This window comes from Schistocerca gregaria, chromosome X (genome assembly GCF_023897955.1).
Source record: "Schistocerca gregaria isolate iqSchGreg1 chromosome X, iqSchGreg1.2, whole genome shotgun sequence".
NCBI lineage: Eukaryota > Metazoa > Arthropoda > Insecta > Orthoptera > Acrididae > Schistocerca > Schistocerca gregaria.
The window spans coordinates 208,053,720-208,074,700 of record NC_064931.1 but is presented as its reverse complement, the minus strand read 5'-3'; the positions used below and the strand labels follow the sequence as shown (position 1 = coordinate 208,074,700).

The 20,981-nt window shown below is 38.2% G+C and overlaps 1 protein-coding gene across 1 annotated transcript in view; it reads left to right on the top strand.

Annotated features, from left to right (window-relative positions):
- LOC126297729 (uncharacterized) overlaps positions 1-19,927 on the top strand; it is a 283,119-nt gene extending 263,192 nt beyond the window's left edge. The window contains exons 11-13 of the mRNA XM_049988870.1: positions 1,093-1,290; positions 7,409-7,519; positions 16,293-19,927. Of these exons, the coding sequence (XP_049844827.1) occupies positions 1,093-1,290; positions 7,409-7,519; positions 16,293-16,408 (425 nt within the window). The 3' untranslated portion in view covers positions 16,409-19,927. The remainder of the gene's footprint in view (positions 1-1,092; positions 1,291-7,408; positions 7,520-16,292) is intronic.
- Positions 19,928-20,981: the final 1,054 nt, after the last annotated feature.

The window sequence follows — 20,981 nt, the reverse complement described above, 5'->3', positions numbered from 1 at the left end:
ACTCCAAGGAATAATGTCAGGAATGGTAAGCCTATTATTCAGGAAATACCTATTGGGCATGAAAGAGTGTATCTTAGACAGGCCCAAGGCATGGACACTTATAGTTTAAAGAGTCAAATGAATCACTCATTTCTGCAAAATTTTTCTGGAACAACTCCCAGGTCCTTTTATGGGGAAAGGAGGAGGTTAGATGCAGTGCAGTTTCTGCAAGCAGTCAGCACTCCAACTGTTCCTCTCTCAATTAAGAGCCGGAGACCACACAATTCCTACAGAGGAGGAGCTGCAAACAGAAAAGGTCTGTTTTTCAGGACTACTACAAACAGCACTAAGAATGTCAGTTGTTTTGCACAATGGCCCAAACACTTACTATGAATGAAGAGCAAAAATGTGAAGTATCAGAAATGGGGAAATGCATGAAATGTAGTATCTGGCTGACAGTAAATGCACTTCTTTATATTACTAAGCTTTCCATAACAAATTACTAAGCTTAACACAAGCATATACTAAGAAAATTGAGCACACATTTTATGACATATGCGCTTCATTATTACCATCAGACAATGAAATATGAGGTTGTATATGGGTGCATGTGTCCATGTGTGTCCTGTTTTGCAACATTTCAATTGTTCACTCCAGTGTTATTGTTCTAATAAACCTTTCTCTTTTTTATATACAAAAGTGAAATCATTGCAAACTGTGAGCAGTTCATATGGTTAAATCTGAAAAATAAATGTGCTGTTGTCATTGGAATCTTGCTATTTGAAGACTTCATACTGTATCTAAATAAGAAATGTCACCAGAATGTCTTTATACAAGTATATTCTTACTCGCACTCTTCCTTTACACTTGCATGAGGACACAGTTAAAGCACAGGCTTCAGCATTGAAAAATACTGCATTCTAATTTTTGCATCAGTGTGTGTTTGTGTCACCTGTTGAAACATGCACAGTGTCACCATTTGAAGTGTTTTCAGGTGTGTGTGTGTGTGTGTGTGTGTGTGTGTGTGTGTGTTTGTGGTTTTGTTTTAATATCTATACCTGTTTTTCCTTCTGCAGTTGTTTGAGATGTGTAATGTGGCAATTAAATTTTCAGAACGTGAGTACAGATGCTTAGGGCAATGGGAAGAAGATGGTTTGATGTATACCTATACTCAGCGCAGGGACGTTGAGGCATACGAGTGCTTCGTTGGATCTATAGTTTCAGAAGATGAGATTTTTATAAAGGAAGCAGGAGAACACTGTCAGCGCAACATAGACCCTTTGCAACATGGAATGAAGCTGAGTAAAATGGGTAATTTGCTAAAACATTTTTTTCTGTTTAACCATAGTAGATAATCTTGATTATGTTGACACCACAGCTGACAAATTTTAGTGATTAATCAAAACCACCACAAGTTTATAATTACATATTTATTGTACAGTGATTGGTTTTGTTCTTAAAACATCTTCAGGCTGCCTGCAGTTAAACAAAAGAGGACATTAGGCTAAAGCTACAGCATCTTAAGGAATAAAATGAGCAACTCACACTGACAGCAGTCTTTATACTAAAGACTCAGAGTTGTGCTAGTCGTGATTCAAATAATCAGGTTGTCATCTGTAATGTTAAAAACCAAATCCAGAAACAATTATCACAAACATTCTGCCACTCACCTGGTGGAAGTACGGTGAGCAGGTACAGCGTATTGTGTACAGTAAACTGTCCAGACAGGCTCACTCCACAGGAGATGTAAACATACTTGGCCTCTGGCAGGTGTGATAGTTGATTGTGCAATCATAATTGTTTTTGTAATGACAGAACATTATCTGCAGAACTAATTTCAGAAGTAAGTTCCTAAAATATCAGGAATGGTAATTATTATCTTACAGAATGAACATAAGACATGAATAAACATAGTTACAAAATGTGCATAGTTATTGAAAACGTAGAAGAGCTGAAGACTGTGTTAGACTCGCTAAAATTATTTGCAGTGTTGTTACACAGTTGTTACAGGCCATTGTTGGACAATACAACCAGTATTATTTCCCAATGCCATTTGTCCTTACTGCCGAAAATGTATGCATAGTTGACCATGACTCTACAGCTGAGGTCTGAATTTTGTGCTCAGTAGAAATATCCCATTATTAATCTAAGCTCACTGATTACATTTGTCCAGATTAGTTCACCGTTGGAGACCTTTTAACTCTAGCTAGAAAAACGGTTTCTATAAATATTGCTCCTCCTCCTGCAATTATCACTGTTATGTGCTACTTACGATACTTGAAATTTCTCTCCTCTCCACGTTTCACCCAATTCTCAGTTCCAAATATAATTTGGGGCCAACTACTTTTAAGTAGATGCAAGCTCTGGTACTTTTCCACGAATAAACCAGCAGTTAGCAAATAATATTTTGATATTCACGCAATATAAATTTTCTACCTGGTCTGTTGTAATAATCACTTAAAATTGTGCTGTTTCTTTTTCCAGGTGGGGGGGCAAGTGACTATACCAGTCCTTGCATTTTTATTTTTTTATTTGCTTGATATGTAGACCCTAATAATAAAATTAAGCACATTGTCACACATAGGAGACATCATGCTGATACCATGCAACATGACCTCTAGCATTGTAAATGGCCATACAGCTCGTTTGACAGAACGCGTGTTCACAGGCTAACTGACAGATGCTATTAATCTCCTGAGCATGTGGTAGAACCCATACCACCACTGCAACCCCTGAAAAAATTGGCACATGCACACACAGTGTCTCTGTTTGCTGATACTGGTAACTCATATGTTCACTAGTTGTAATCTTAAGCACGGGAAGGGTCGATAATTGTCATTTCAGTTATCACTTACAGGTCTGGTTACACCTGTAAGATAGAAAAGTTCCCAAATGAAAGGTCTCAAACAAGTGTGTACTAAGTAAGCACCACACCTCCCTAGTGTATGCCCCAGTCGTCCATCCATCTGGACTTGGCACTGGGACCCAAGGACTCGGTTCCGCCTGTGGCCCTCCGTTGCCGTTTTCTTGCGCTCCTTGCCTCATTTTCAGGCTGAGAGACTGTCTACACTGATGGTTCCCTGGTTGATGGTTGTACTGCCTGCGCTTTTGCTCACACTGCCCATGTTGAACAGCACTCCTTGCCGGCTGGCTGCAGTATTTTTCCTGCAGAGCTGGTGGCCATATTGCGGGCTCTTGAGCATATGCATTCCTACTCAGGTATGTCCATCGTCATCTGCAGTGACTCCCTGAGCAGCCTCCAGGCTATCGACCGTTGCTCCTTCTCCTCTGGTATCCTTCTCCTCTGGTATCCTTTATTCAGGAGTCTGTTTTTGCCATTACCAGCTCTGGTCGTTCGGTGGTCTTTTTTTGGACGCCAGGTCACATTGGCATCCCGGGGAACAAACATGTCGACAGGCTGGCCAAAGGGGCGATCGATGCCCCAGCTTTGGAGATCGGCCTCCCAGCTTGTGATCTGCAGCTGGTGCTGCGCCGTAAGGTGCTTGGGCTGTGGCATGATGAGTGGCGTAGCCTGACATCGCCGAATAAACTGCGGGCTGTTAAGGAGATGACTGATGTGTGGCGGTCCTCCCTGCGGGCTTCTCACATGGACTCTGTCATCCTGTGTTGGCTCCGCATCGGCCATACCTACCTGACGCACGGCTATCTTTTGCGTCAGGAGGATCCCCCCCTGTGTCGGTGTGGGTCCCGGCTGACGGTCGCCCATATTTTGCTGGAGTGTCCCCAGACTGCGTACCCTCCGGCAGTCTTTCAATCTCCCGGGCACTTTGCCTTTGGTTTTATGCGACGATGTCTCCATGGCTGACGATGTTTTAAATTTTATCCGTGGTAGTCCTTTTTATGGTTCCATTTAGGGAGGTCCAGCACCTTTTCTTTCTGTGTCTCTTGTCCTCGAGTCTCTCATCATTGGTTGCAGACTTTAGTGTGTTGTCGGATGGTTGACTCTTTCCCTTTTTTGTTCTCGTTGTCAGTCAACCAGTCTCCGGCCCTCTTCTTTTCTTCAGTTTCTTGCTGTCTGGTGTTCATCTGTACTCTTCTTGTCTGTAGTGTTCGTTGCCACATTTGTGTTCTTTCAGTGAATGGGGGGGAGTCTCCTTCCCCTTTGGGTTTTACCTGCTCTGCAAATTTTTGTCTCGCCTGTTTTTGGAATGGGGGACTGATGACCTTAGCTGTTTAGTCCCCCTTAAACATCCCAACAACCACCACCTACTAAGCAAGCTGTCTACTGTATAGCAAACTGACTGTATTTGCAGATGTATCCTGCAACATTAAGTTAATAAGAATATGAACAAAGTCCAATATATAATAATACTTGTGCATCCAAGACAAAAAGAGCTTTGAAGGAAATTCATTGTCTGTCTTAGGATGAAAAGGTTTCCCCTTGCAGTTGGGGAATGTGTGATACTGCAGAGGTTCACTTACAGGACATCCACAGAGAATCTTATAGACCCATTGTGATGAAGTAGTAGTTTTGCATTATGAAGGAGGAGGAAGAAATACCAAAATCAGTAGTGTCTCCCACGTTATCTGAAGATGTATTTGAGGCAATCAAGATTAGTTTTGAAAAGTAAGGAGGTACTATGCTGTAATGAAAAATGAGGGTTTCTCAGTAATTCCAGAAGATAAAGATGTATGATAAAAGTAATGAGACTGATTTGTTAAGCTACAAAAGCATTTCCCTTTTGTAGCTATAAAACAGCAGTCATTGTTCTGTCTTCTGTCTTGGTAGCAGCACTCAAAGGCTCACTCAACTGGTAGGGCACTTAACATGATAGTCACATTCTTTTGAATGTTCTGAAGAGTCCCAAAATGACATCCTTTGAAGACATTTTTCAATTTTTGGAAAGGAAAGTCACATGGACTCAAGTGGGAACCTGTGGAGCAACAGGAATCCCTTTAGAGGTAAAAAATACCATGATTATGGAAGTGGCAATGTGACATGGAGCATCGTCTTGATGTAGTGTCCACATGTCTGCAATGTCCAGTCTCGCTCAATTCCCCCTTTTCCTGAATCTTTCAGGCATCCTGGTAAAACTCTAGGTGAACAGTTTTTCCTGGAGGAACAAATTCTTTGTACACAATACCCATGCTGACAAAAAAAAGGGCAAATCAGCATTGTTTTGACATCTGACTTGTTCATTCAAGCTTTCTCGGTCAAAGAGATATCTCAGTGTGCCATTCCTCACTTTGCCATTTCACCCCAGGATTCATCACCAGTGATCACACAACTGAACCATTTATGGCCATTGACAGTCTTCTCAAAATGATTGACATACATTTCTTAGATTTTCCTTCAGCTCAGTTGAGAGGTTTTTTGGCACAAACCTTTCACGTGTGCAAACTTTCTCAAAATTTGATAGATGATAAAGATGTTTTAACAGGTCACCCACCATCCTCCTTGTTAAATGTCTGTCTGATCACTTAAGAGCACTCGCACATTTTATGTTTCCATTGGTTTTTGCTCCCTGGGCAATGTTCATCAACGTCTTCTCGGCCTCCTAAAAATTATTTGCGACATCAAAAACCTTGTTCTGTTAATAAGGAATGTTCCCCATAGCTCAATTTAAACTTCTCAAAGGTAACACTTGAGAATTTCTGTAGTTTAACACACAACTTGATGGCTTCCTATTGCTCTGAATTCCAATGTTCCATTTTAGTAACACACAACCAAAAATCATGTAATGGCTGTCTGGAGCTGACACCCGGACTGACTATCCGGACGGGGTGAACACACCGGCCTACACAAGCAGAACAACAGTGTTTCAGATCACTTGCAGTGTTGTCAGTCTCATTACTTTTCTCACACACTTCATATTTCCCAGAAAAGGACAGAGTATTTCTTTGAAATTGTTTGCAATGATTCCATGTACTAGTGGCCTTCCTTTAGTCCCACCAGTGCTACATCTTGTACCTTCCAAAATTCACAGAATGCAAAGGTCCCAGGTTAGAGTCCCAGTCCTGCACACAGATTTAATGTGCCAGAAGTTAAAAATAATTGCACACTCCACTGAAGAGTGAAAATTCAATTTGAAAACATATTATGTCCTGACAAATAAGAGGTGTGCAGCAGATTTCAAAATCAGGGCAGCCACAGCCCAGATATATCATTTTGAAAAGATACGATTGTGGTGAGCTCTGTTTTGGTTTCTGCCTTATGAGGGGTACTTACAGTTAACTCATTAAACCCTACTTCAGAGGGAAGTGTTTAGGATAATGCTGACAGATCTATCTATCTATCTGTGCCCACATCAGTCATTCATATTATTTCATGTAAGTCACCAGCAAGAGACCAATGAAATAGTGATGAGTTGCTATTATCATATGTTAATGGAAGCACTTGAAGAGGAACTCCCAAAGTTAGTGGTCTGCAAGCCCTCTTTATATTTTCTATATACTCGACACATTCATAATCTGACAATGTGAACAACTACCTACACTTAAACTCATTTCATGGAAAAATCTGTTTAATGTTGGTGGTAAAGGAACATGACAGCAAGCCAAGGTACATTGCTTTAGATTTTTATACATTTGACTGCCATCACTCTTTGCACTACTGAGTGAGGAAAAGATGGTGTTAGGTTTGAGATTATGTCATGGGCCAAGGGGAGGTTAGTGTTAAGGGAGATGGAGACAGCTGCTAATGGGTTAGAGATGGTGGAGAGGTAAATAATTGGTGTCCTTCATGTGAGTGTGCAATGGGTTAGAAGTGTTGGTGAAATAGTAAAAAAATTCTTTCCTTTGGAGCAAAGTAACCAGCTACAATAAGGTATCCAGGGTGGCTAGTTGTTTTAAACTTAAAAGATGGAAGGTGGGTGTATGGGGGGAATGGGGAGGGTCTTGACATGTTGCAGAAGAATGCTGATGATTAGGTGGGTATATCAGCTAAGAGACACTGAATCAAATTGGGGAGAAATGAAATTTATGATGCAACTTGACAAAGAGAAGGGATAAGTTGACAAGGAGCATCCTGAGGCAACAAGAAACTGGTAATTTGCCAATGGTGACAGGTGTAAGAGATAAAAATCGTTGAGGGAGACGAAGTCTTAGAGACAACAAGCATGCTGAAATAGATGTAGGTTACAGTAATTACACGGAGATGAAGAGGCTTGCACTGGATAGACAAGCTGGGTAGCTGTATCAGACCTGTTTCAGACTGAAGTAGTATGTGGCATTAGCAACCTGGGAAGGGATTGACAGTAATGGAATTACTTCCAGGAAACTTGAAGCTCAAATGATATTGATATTGACATTGGTATTACATTTTACAGTAATCATGTTTTTCCTTATGTTATGAGCTAAAATAGACTTACGTATTTATTTTTAGCTTTACTTGTACTGCTGCTATGGACTGAGTTCCATTGTTGTATTGCTAAAGGCATTGCAGTAAACTTTCTTTAATGATTGACAGGTTCATGTTCACCTGGTGAGGTGAATCATCCTCAAAATACACATACAACTACATCATGGCTTTCCATCAGACCATCAACAGAAATGACAAAACCATGGAAACCAATAACAGGTAAAATTTATAAGTGTTTTCTTTTAGATGTAGCATACAAACTGGCAATGTAGTGACATATCCACTGCTAACCAGGAACATTATTTTAAAGTGTGTATTTGCTGTGGGTTTTTAATGTAATTAAGTTTGTATTATTTACTATTACATGTACAGTTTAATACATGATTATAATGACGTTTGAGGAGTGTTTGACATTGTAATGTACTTACATATAAATTAGATGATTTCTTGTTTCATTCTGGCAGCTGTGATTGTTCATTGAGTAACTTGGCAAGACTAATTCAATCATTCAACTTGATTAACTCAACATTACTGTTCTTTGGGACTCATTATGTTCATAGGATTTCATTAGCTGCACGTGTCCCAGAATAGTTCTTAATGAGTACTGTCATCCTGCTGTCATGGTCATTGCACGAGATATGCATGCATGGGAGGAAATAACATGTTGTTTGACTACTCTCAGCATGGCAGTCAGAATTTTTAACAATCACATTGTCATGACGGAAAATGACTCTCTTGTAGCTTCAACCACTGAACTGTTTTTCGAATTGTCTGTTTTCTCCCTCTCCCCTACTGATCTTGTATTTTAAATGTACCAAACTGGTAATTTCATTAAATAAGACTTCTTCCCTTCATTGATGAATTCTATTTCCTTTGGAATTTTCTAATGGATCTGTCTGCAACATGTCTCTTGTATGATACAATTGATTTGATCATTTAAGTGTAAATTGTTCTGAACACGTCTCCCAGGATATTTTTCAGGTGGTGATTGTTTGTATGATTGATCACCAATAGCATTGTGAAACAATAAAAGTATTAGCTTATTTATACACAATACATTACCTTCATGTTAAACACTTGACAAACAGTTGCATAAAGCGTTTGTCCTCTTCAGATCTTCCTGTTCTGCCTTTGTGACTTCCTTACAGAAAAAACATTGTCTGTGAACAACCTGACATTATCCCTCTGATTATTTATAGGAGTCATTATTAACAATGATTCTAGAAAACATTCTTAGGTACACCCTAATGCTATTTTAATATCTGATTATTTTTCCTCATTGAGAAAGTTGTTTGACTAAGAAGTCTTCAGAGTTTAACTGATATTTCATAAGCTCATGTTCTGTTTACTAGACAGCACCCAGCACCCAAAAGTTGAACATTTCATCACCCCACCTTTACTACCTTACTGATCTCATGTACTAATGCAGCAATTACCTTCACGTGATCAATGCTTGTGTGATCGAAGTCATAAGGATTTGTTGTTTGGCTTCACAAATGTCCCTAATGTGTTGGTGCAAAATATGTTACATAAATTTACAGGAGACTGATGTCTATGTTTAAATACCACAGTAGTTATGTGCATTTGTCACACAGCTCTTCATGAAAACTGGAATAACACATCCATTTTTTCAAATCGTTTCACATGTTTCATTGTTCCAGAAATATAAGATAAACTGTTGTTTGAAACAGAAAAACTTCCATCACTTGAGTTCCTAGCAACCCATTTTACATGATTTGATGGTACTGTGCAATAGTTATGATCCACAATGACAGTAAGACCTCAGTGAGGTGAGAGCTGTAGGTGAAATGATCAATTTCCATTTGGTGATAAATGACTGCTTGCCACAAATATAAAAAAAAGTTAATAAAGATAAGTAGGAAAAACTCGTGTATTGTTCAAATACAGTATTCATGGTGTACTGCTAGACAGTTGAAGATTAGTTGTAGTGTTGTGGTCTTCAGTACAAAGAGTGGTTTGATGCAGCTTTCAAAGTTACTCTATCCTGTTCAGACCTCTTGATCTCTGAATAACTACTGAAACCTACATCCTTCTGAACCTGCTTACAGTATTTGTCTCTTGGTCTCATCCAAAAATTTTGACCCTCCACACTTCCCTCCAATACGAGGTTGGTGATTGCTTGATGTTGGAGACATGTCCTATCCACCAATCCCTTCTTTTAGTCAAGGTATGACACAAATTTCATTTCTCCCCAATCCTATTCAGTTCTGCCACATTAGTTATATTGGTAGCCCATCTAATCTCCAGCATTCTCCAGTAATGCCACTTTGAAAGCTTCTATTCTCCTCCTGTCTGAGCTATTTATTGTCCATGTTTCGCATCCATACAAGGCTATACTTGAGACAAACTCATACAGAAAAGACTTCTTAACACTTAAATGTATGATCAATATTAACAGAGTTCTTTTCTTCAGGTATGCTTTTTCTATTTTTTTTCTATTGACAGTCTACATTTTATATCCTCTCTACTTTGGCCCTCATTAGTTATTTTACAGTCCAAATAGAAAAGCTCATATACTCTTTTAGTGTCTGATTTCTTAATCTAATTCTCTCACCACCACCTCGTTTGATTTGACCACATTTCATTAATCTTGTTTTGCTTTTGTTGTTCATGTTATATTCTTCTTTCAAGACATTGTCCATTCTGTTCAACTGCCTTCTGAGTCCTTTGTTCTCTCTGACATAATTATGTCATAATCAGTAAATATCAAAATTTTTAATTCTTCTTCCTGAACTTTAATTCCTTCTGTAAAATTTTCTTTGATTTCCTTCACTGCTTGCCCAATTTACAGATTCCATAACATCAGGGATAGGCTTCAACCCCTTCTCACTCCCTTGTCATCAACTGCTTCCCTTCCATGCCTCTTAGCTGTAATAATTGTCCTCTGGTTCCTGTAAAAGTTGTATATACCACTTCACTGCCTGTAATTTAGCTCAGCTATGTTCATCATTTCAAAGAGTGTATTACAGTCAACATTGTCAATGGCTTTCCACAAAAGCTGTAAATATATGTTTGCTTTTCCTGAACCTAAGTCATGTTGTCACTACTGCCTCAAGTGATGCTGGAATCCAAACATATCTTCTCCATGGTCAGCCTCTACAAATTTCCCCATCCTTCTGTAAATAATTCATGTTAGTACTGTATTTTGCAACTGTGACTTATTAAATTAATAGTTCAGTAATACCGACGCCTGTCGGTACCTGCTTTCTTTGGAATCGGAACTGTTACCTCTTTCTTGATGTCTGCGGATATTTCACCTGTCTCATATGTCTTGCAAACCAATGGTATAGTTTGGTCATGGCTGGTGGCTCTACTCTTGGGGTCTTGTTTTCATTTAGGTCTTCTAGTGATCCATTAAATTCTTCTCATAGTATTGCGTCTCCTCTTCCATCATCATCTAGATACTCTTCCCTCTCTAAAATATTGCCTTAAAGTCCATTCCCTTATATAGTCCCTCTTTATTTTATTACATTACATTACTTTACATTTATCATTTTCCATGGATCCCTTGGAGAAGAGTCTGTGGGATGTGGAAAGAGTCAGATTGTTGTTGTTGTTGTTTTTTTTTTCTTTGTTTTTCTTTTCATTTTTTCCAAATATCCAGATGTTAGTTGCAAAGCGATATGAAATAGAATGAGCACATAAGCACAGTAGTAAGGAAGGTGAATGGTTGGCATCAGTTTATTGGGAGAATGCTAGGTAATTGCAGCACATCTATAAACGAGACAATGAATAGAGCACTAGTTTAACCCACACTTGAGAACTGCTAGAATATTTGGGATCCCCACCCTGTCGGGTTATAGGAAGACACATAAGTAATTCAGAGCCATACTGCTGGATTTGTCACTGAAAGATTCAATCGACATGTGTTCAGAAGATTCCTTGTGAACTTGAATGGGAATCCCTGGAAGAAACATTGATGCTCTTTTTGCAAAATACCACAGGGAAATTTTAGAGAACTGACATTTGCAGCTGACTGCAGAAAGTCTAATGCCACAAATGTACAGTTTACACAATGGCTAGAAAGATAAATCAGGACTGGTGTGGAGGCGCAGACAGTGTTTATTGGTAATCAGGATCACCCTGTGGCTAAACATGCCTTGGTGCACGGCCAGCACATCTTGGCACAGTGTTAAACCATCCGGGTTATCTAGTTACATCCCACTAACACCAGCCTATCAGAACTCAGGAGATGGGAACTTGCCCTTCAGTATATCCTCTCTTCCCGTTATCCACCAGGCCTAAACCTCCGCTAATTTAAAGTTGCTGCCGCTCTTACCTCACCTGTCATTCAACATCATCTTTGCCTCTGTACTTCTGCCTTGACTGACATCTCTGCCTAAACTCTTTGCCTTTACAAGTGTGTGTGTATCAACATACCAACGCTTTGTTCGATAAGTTACATCATATATAGAGAATCGAGGGAAGAACAAAAATCGAAGAGATGGAAAATGAGAGGAAAATGTTGAGAATCTATGGGATGGGCCACAGACAGAGGATCTCAATAAAGAGACCAACAAACAGAGATGATTAAAAACAACATATAGAAATGAAGGGCAAAGTTCTTCACACACACACACACACACACACACATATGTACGTAAATATATCATCTCTCTTTGTTGGTATAGTTCTTTTGTTGGTCTCTTTATCAGGATCCTCTGTTTGTGGTCCATCCCATAGATTCTCAACATTTTCCACTCATTTTCCATGTCTTTGATTTTTTTTCTTCCCTTGATTATTATTGTTTCTGAGGCAAACAAGCCCTCAGGTAATACTACTATACTATAATGTATTAATTTGGCATTGGTGGAAATACTTCTTTTGTTGTGATGGTTCTGTTTAAGTCTATAATTTTTGTAGTTTTGTGAGCCTTTCTTCATTGGATGTTGAGTTTAGTCTTGTTTCCTGTATAATCTCTCGCATGAATTGGAACTTGCTACTTGTTATCTTTCCGAACTTTTTCACCGGTGTGTGTTGTGTCCATGTACTGCATTTTTTCATATAAGATTTGTAGTCTTGTTTTGGCTAAGATTTTATGTTGTCTCCAGAGATTCTTTGGCTTTTTTCCTGTTATTTAAGAAGCTACATCATTGGCAAAGGCCAGACATTTTATGTTAACAGTTGTATCCTTGTCTCCCCCACCTTTAACCCATTGACTTCTTTATGCCATGTCCTGACTACTGTCTCCAAAACAAGAATTAAATAGATGGGGTGACATGCCATCTCGCTGCCTCACACTTGTCCAGATTTAAAATGGTTCAGAGATCTGTCCTGTATACCTCAGTTTGGATGTTGTATTTGTTAATGTCAGCTTTCTGGTTTTTATGTCCACCTTCACTTCTTCCAGTGTGTTGAAAAGTGTTTCTCTGTCTAGCGAGTCATATGCTTTCTTAATGCTGTCAAATGTTATTGTGGTGTTCCTGGACTTTATTGTTAAATATTGTTCTTGGACACCAGATGTGTTCACTGCATGGCCTCCCCTTCCTGAACTCTCCTTCGTATTCCCCTGTCTGAGGGTCCATCTGAGGCTCTAGTCAATTTAACAGGGCTTTAGATAGAATTTTGAATGTTGCAGGCAGTAGACAAATTCCTCCACAGTTGCTAAGGTCTCTCTTGTCCACTTCCTTGTGAAGGTAGTGTAAAAGTGCTGACTCCCATTCTTCTGGTACCTTTCTGTTTCCCAGATGTTTTTGATGATTCTCTGTATTTTGTGTGTGATGTTCTCATGAGCTACTTTCCAGATTTCTGCAATCAGTCCATCTTCTCCAGGTGCTCTGTTATCTTATTGTTTTCGTGATCACCTTGTGTGGTGGCGGTTTGGAATTGATGGGACTGAATTAGTTTATGGCAGTTTAACAGTGTGTCAAAGTACTGCACTAATATTTCAGTTCTTTTTTGGGTTTGTCTCAAGTGTTCCGTTGGAAGCATAAGCTTGGGGGTTGATATCTTGTCATATTTTCTCTGAATTTTCTGTAAAAATTGTGCGCATTCTGTTTGTTGAAGTATTCTTCAATTTCTTTCAATCTGTCGTTTTCATAACCTCTAACTACAGATTATTTGTGAAGTGGTCTTTGGTATCCTGAATTCTTTCCATTTCTGGATGTTCTGTGGCTCTGTCACATGTTGTGCTCCACCATGTGTTCCCTTCCTCTCAGGGCCTGCCCCCCTCCCCCAATTTTAAAAGTTCCTTCATTTTTTCTGTCGGTTCTGTCCAGTTGACTTTCGTAATTTTTCCTGTTATTTATGTCTTCTATAACTGTACATACTCTGAGTCTGTTCTGAAAGCTGTGTTGGGTATAAATTTAAATTTAAGATGGAGCAGGTGGTTACTGGATTTGAAATTTTTTTTGTTGAACAATCATGATTTGGCATTTTTCATAGATATCACTATATGATCTATATGAAATGCTCCTAGAGTGTTGTAGGAGATTTCCAGTTTGATAGTTTCTTGTGCGTTTCCTGGAATTGCATAGTCAATATTTTGAGGTCGAAATGCCTGCAGAAATTTCAGTCTCTCCAATCTTGTTTGTCCACTTATTTTTCCCCCCAGTCTAATCAGGCATTATACCTCCTGGTAACACTTCCACATGCCTTGTGTGATTTTTTTTTTTTGTTGCCTCTTCCATATCTTCCCACAGATCTTCTACCATCTGTGGGTTTTTATTGTTGTAGTTACTTCTGGGGGCATGTGCAGTGATTAGTGTATAGCCTTTGTTTCCAGATCATATCATGAGTGTTGATAATTTTCTGATTTTTAAGTGAAATCTATTACAGAGTTCCAGTATAGATTTGTGCAGTAAAAATCCTGTTCCACAGAATTTGAGATTTCTTACTGAAATTGCAATGGCTTGTTTACCCGTGTAATTCTGCAGTTTTTAAAGTCAAGGGGATTCTCCTCTGACAATCGTGTTCTCTGTATTGCCAGAATTTGATATTGAATTTATACATGGTGTTTGTCAGGTGTTTAAATTTACCTGGTTTCAGTAGTATATCCATGTTGAGTGTTCCCATGTAAAACATTCTTAGTCTTGTGGGTTTTTGATAAGCTCCAATTATCAGATCTATTTCCCAGTCTTACTGTCTAGGGTGCAGGGTAGTGGATTCTTTCTCATTGTTCTGTCATGATGATTGGTTTTATCGTGAAGTCCGAAAAGATCTCACATAATTTCAACTGGAGTTTAGACTTCCACAAAATTCAATCACAGTCAAGCTCACAGTGCCAACACACTGGTCAGAGTACTAGCTGCTACCTCACAGATTTATATGGATTTTGGGATTTCACCTCATAGGGTACTACCATCTGCAGCCAGATGGACCCTGGTATTTTTATTTTTTTATTTTGAGGTTGTCATTCCTCCCCATCTCCTTCCTGATTACTTGCAAGATGATTCCACAGGCTTGGGACCAGCAATGGCAGAGTTCTATCTTACTAAACTGGCACCAGCACATTTTTCAGAGTATTTTTTGGTATAAAAACTTGTATCTCAACACTGCAAGTCGTTGATTACTTCAGCAACATTAAATAATAATTAAACTTTGAATAACTCGGATACTCATCCTTAGTGCAGGATTAACAGATCTGGGTTGTTTCCAATTAATAACTTGACATATGTTCCTCTGTGCTTTTCATTTTGTACCCTTCAGGTGTATAACAAAAATAATTCAGGTAGGTTTGTCAATTCTTAGCCTGTCAGTGATGGGTACAGTTACAAAAAGAAAAACAGACCTAGCAGCAAACACCATGCATATATTGATGTTCTTCAGTCAGTGAACTGACACTAAGAGGTATCCCTTGACTTTTGTCACCTCAGTGTACTATGTAATCAAGACAATGAAAGATAATTGCACAATAGAATCAGTTGATGAGAGTTTGTACTTAAGACAGCTGAAATTAATGACTAGCTGGGCAACAAAAAAATAGTGCAGTTGGTAAATTAGACACTTCATTTTGAAAATTCTAATGCATCTGAAACTGGGGGAAGCTTACAGTCAATGTGCATTACTGATTATGGCAATGAGACATGGACTTCAATGCAACACCATTTTAAAACATGTGCATTGTTCAACAAACAATAGAAATATGCATGCTGGGATTCAGTAAAGGAAAATAAGTGTGAAATCTTCATGCCACATGTCACAAGTGTCACGTTTAGCCTTATCTAGGCCAGTAGAGCTGTGGCTGAGTGTTTCATATAGTTCTTAGCATCTTATTGGATCAAGATACTCCTACGTAACACTAAAAATCAGTCTCTTCATTGGAAGAGTGGGCTGCTGTTTGTCTTTGCTCGAGAGGGAGGGCTGCCTGCAAGGTCACTGTTATATGGTGACAAGGCACTAATTCTGTATTGGTATTTAGTGGTATTTTTAGGTGACACAGGAAGGCAAGCACTTGCACAAAAATTCTGCATCTACCATAAAATCAAAAGGATTGCTGAGACTTAAATCTGTTCAGTGATATACTTTTTGTGGGAACAGCAAGAACAAAAACAGCTACTTGCATCAGAATCTAAGCTTCTGTGCAAATATACTGTTCTACATAAAGATACTATGGAGGCTAATAGAATACCCATAAAGCAAAACATCTTTGAGAAAATAACTGATTTGATGGCTATTTTTAACTCTGGATATCATGTATTTATTGAAGAACATGTATTCTGAATACAAATTGCTTAAAACGTGTTTTCCATTTGTTGTAGTTGTTGTTGATTTTAGAGCACAATTTGATGGCCACCCTGTAATAAGTACTACTGTATTCCATTACCTTTATATTCAGCTTCTAGTATTTTTTTAACGTCACTGTGACCTTTCCAGGTCTGTATGACACTCTGAAATAGTATAGTAAGTGAGCCAGAAAGTAGTTATTCCACAATAAAACACATTCAAATGTTTTCATATTCTGTCATGCTGCTGCTGCTGCTGCTGCTGCTTTAATTTGTATACATGCTTATGAAGCATTTCTTTTTTGCAGCACCACCAAGAGTGCCAGGCAGGGAGACTAAATCAGCATCATCAGTGACTACACCTAAAGGATTTGCAATTTTCCTATTAATACTATTTATACTGGATCAATGCTGTGTATTGTAAATCCTAGCCTATGCTCACTGTTGTGAGGAAAACTCTTTCTGGAAAAATGACTCTCCAGCTGGTCCAAGGAACAATATTTGTCAGAAATTGAAGGGAGTGATTTGAATGAAGTCAAATTTCATCGTGGTCTTTCTCAGGAGTCAAGCAAATATTACAGTACTGTACTAAGTACTATGAGTCATTCTTAGCAACCAGCAGGACAGAGTACATGAGCTTTGTATTAGTAATACTCTGTGAAATAATTATTTTTGTACATTATGAGAGGCAATGTATGAGGTGATGTGTGATAAGAGATGCTTGATTTTTGACATGTATATACACAGTTGAGAGTAAAGTGTGAATGTGTGAATGTAAAATATCTTTCCTGTTGTGTATAAAGTAAGGTTTACATGTAAAATATAGCTGTTCAGATTTTGAAGCAGACAAAACTTGTGATGTGTAATTGTCAATGCTAATGTAATTATGTATGTCTTGTTATGGATTTTGAACACTTGTTGGAGAGAAGCTCTTTCCACAATCTAATGTAGCAAACAGTGTACCATTTTCAGCTTATATCAAATACTGTAACACAGCAAACCGCTGAAAATGCTAATGCTGTAAGAATTTCTTTTCCATTGTTCCATATGAGTTTACACCAACTTCATACCAAAGAATAAAGGTTTTCAAAGTAATCTTAGTCATGTGTAAACTTATAACACTGTAAAGAAGACATTTTTAACAGCTAACACAAAATAAAATTGTAGATGATTTCATTTGATGCAAAAAATGTAATAAACAAACAAAAATAATGACTTACTTTAATATTTTGTTCTAGCAATGACTGACACTCGGCAGTTACTCACCAAAGGCACCCTAACAAATCCCATATTGTAAACATCTAAATAATTTAACAGTTTGAAACTGCTCAATGATATGCTATGTTTCTTATAATGGACATGATAGTGTGTGGTAACAGTTCAACTTGATCATTGTATTTCACATAATCATAGTAGTTCTGCACAGTTTAATTATTCATTTTATATCTATCTAAGATGTGCACTCTTTCATGAATTGATTAGTTGCTAGTGCAAAAAGCAACAGAACTAATGTGTGATGTATGAAATAGGGTTGCAAATAAATATGTAGAGCATAAAGTGAAGTTTGGCATACTAAAATTCAATGCATACATTGATAACTGTTAGGTAGTAGATATTTAATGTCAATAGACCTCAGTCAAACACTGTACCTGAATTAATTTAATGGAGAAATTTGGCATTTTTATAAGCACTTACTCGTAGCAACACATCTGACATGAGCACAATAAAGGTTTAGCTTAATTTTATACATATATAGAACCAACCAAAGTGGAAATACAGACAGCTACAAGAAACGGGAGAGCTTTTTGAAACCTGTTTGGTGAACAATGTTGTTGAATTAGTTGTAGTACAACTGACTAAGGTACTATTTGTATTGCTCTAATATGGCAATGTGGAAACAAGATTTTTCAGCTGATAGGAGGAATATTATTTTCAGTTGATACTTCTCTTGAAAGATTGAATTGCCTTTAATAACAGTATATTGTCCAAAGTGTCATTTGTTTTTATGGTAACTCCCATGTAAGTGGAACTTGGGGTACGAGATTGTGACCACTGTACTATATGTTCCTGCCACAACTGTGTAAGAAAATTATGAAGTTTTGCAGTACAATTTATAAATGACTGCCATTCCTGTTACACTGTTGCCATTCAATCCTGGATATTAGTTTTGTAAAGAGTGCTCAAAGTGAAAATTAATGTGACAGGGCCATGATTTTTAGCTACAGTTCGATAAAAAAACTTTTCCAAAATGCCAACTTTCATGGCCAGAAATGTCACACTTGTTAAAATATAGAGTGTTATTTTCCTGTGGACTGATGAATTTCCTGGTGAAACCCAACACTGCGTCCTAGTCTGCAGTGAGCGATTCCAGCTTTTTTGATGGTCTGATACACACCCTAGCTTGCTACTGACTGAAATAAAATTCCGTTTCTGTGTGCTTCTATGTAGAGGCTTGATGTCACACATTTTGAAAATCTGATTGCAACTGGCCATTGTCAGTTGCAGTCATACACTGTTGCTGTCGCCCTATGGTGCTAGTCTTCCTCCATGGGGCGATACCATTAGCAGATGACAGCAACTGACAACAGTGAATTGAGCTAGTTTCCAAACATGTAACTCCCTATATGTGGGAGCATTCAGAAACGAGAGTTTTACCTCCTTGAAGACACCCTTTACGGAGAAGGATGAAATTTTCGGTTTTGACCACAAATTAATCCAATCACATCATAATAGCCTGGAATAGTTTAATAAATGGAACAAACAACTCTGTTTTTAAAACAGCATTGTGAAGCACCATACAGATAACTTATTATCCAAGTTGTTTTTGCAAGTAGCCTATCAATGGCAGTCTTATGCTAGCACTAATCACATTCAAGTTGGTATTGTGTATACTGGATAGAAATGTCAGCAAATCCTTTGTTTAGAGAACAAATTGAAAATATAACCATGTAAATATACAGTATCTTGTTCAAATCATGGGGTAGAAGCAACAACTCATTCTAGTTTCAGAAGAGCAGCCACAGTGAACCAATCCATCATGGCACTTCACAGTGAACATTGTTAAAATTAGTTGAGAGCTGTAACTACACACATTGCTGAGCAGTAGAACATAGAAATTCTGTACAATTGGTCTTCTACAGATGCAAGCATGAACAGTTGCGTTTACTTTGCAATTTTGGTATATTTATTACGTTTTCCCTTGACAAAAAATACTGATAGCTACTAGATGGTATACATGATGCCGACTTGGAATAGATAAATGCTAGTGTAAATTCCTGAAGGACTAGTCTCAAACATTGGTCAAATAATAATTTGCACATGGCTTACGGATGTTAAGTCAAGTATTTAGAGGCTGAGGAGCACCATCTGTGCAAAATGTTCATACCTATGGTTTGTTTGGATGTTTTGTTTGACTATAAATTCAGGATAGATATTTTTGAAAATGGCAGGGTTTGATTACAAAATAAAATCTGGAACTGATTTAGACATAAATACTTCTAAATATGTTCACCAGCAGCAGTGTCAGTAATTCCATTGGTTGTTGAATCCTAGTTTGTCACGAAAATTGACATGTTCTGTAGTATTTATAACTACTTGTAATTTCTTCCAAGTAATGCAAGATATGTTAAACTTTTGAAAACTGTCTTTTGAAGATTTATTTCCAGATGTATTTAATGTAATGTACGAGCATTGCCAGTAATTTTGTACTTGAAAAGTGAATGCATAAAAGTCATGTACAGTGTGGTTATTTCTCACTATAGTATCACATTATGCACTGAAGACTGAAAACTGTATGTCATTGTATGCTGACGCGTTACAAAGTAGTAGAAGGTACTCCGTATGTGTTCTGTTGTCTGTAAATAAGATACTGTGATTCACTGTGTGAAAGTTATGTACTAAAGACTTTTGTACTTTCCTATTGATTAAATAGTTTCACAGAATACATATTCCAAATTATTCTACTAAGAAAGAAAATCTCATGTGCAGCTGTAATTAAGTGTATACTAGTACACTGCATCTGTCGGTGAGCTGAGTGAGTAGCTCTTACTACCATCACTTGCTTTCAGAAGGCGAGTGCAACCAAGCAGCCACATGCCCAATTCTAAGGAAAGGTGTTGGTTAACTACGCCAGAACACAACGTGTCATCTACGGAGAAGTTGCAAATCCCTCTCCCCCCTCGACTGCCCTGCCCCCCCCCCCCCCCACTGCCCCCTTACTTTTTATGTGAAAACTCTCACAGCTTTTTAAATAAAACAAATGTTATTAACATTCTGCATCTTTATTCTTCATGTCTACATATTTATTTATCAAAATAGTCACCCTGGTGACGAATACGTGCCTGCTAAGGAGAGCCCAGTTTATTGGTTCATCAGTATAGAATGTTTGACTTTGTTGACAGAGCCACGCCTTACCTCCGCTTGCATTGCTTCATGACTAACGAAGTCAAGTCCTCAAAGATGTTCCTCGAGTTGTGGAAACAGATGAAAATTGGATGGTGCCAAGTCAGGACTTTGTGAGGATGATCAATGACAGTGAACACTAGGTGTTGAACTGTTGCAGATGTTGCAGCACTTGTGTGTGGTCTGGCATTGTCATGCTGAAGGAGAGGGTGTTCTACATGTGGACAGACTCTTTGAATTCAAAACTTGATTACAGGGCACTGTTTGTCACACACCAGCATAGTTATATTACACACCGCCATGTTACATGCTACAGTTTGGAGCCCTCTAGTAGCAGAGGGCTGCAGTTATGTAGGTATGAAGAATAAAGATGTAGAATGTTAATAGTTAGTTTTATTTAAAAAGGTTTAAGAATTTCCACATAAAAATTTGGAGGCCTTACTTTTCAGCATACCCTTGTAATATTAAATAATGCTGTTTGTATATTGTTTCCTATTCTGTGTTACGAAAGTAATCCTTGACTATGTGGTATAGATTATTTCTTGTTCAATTTTCCATTTTCATGGTGATAGGGATTCTCTCCATTGAGTTCTGAA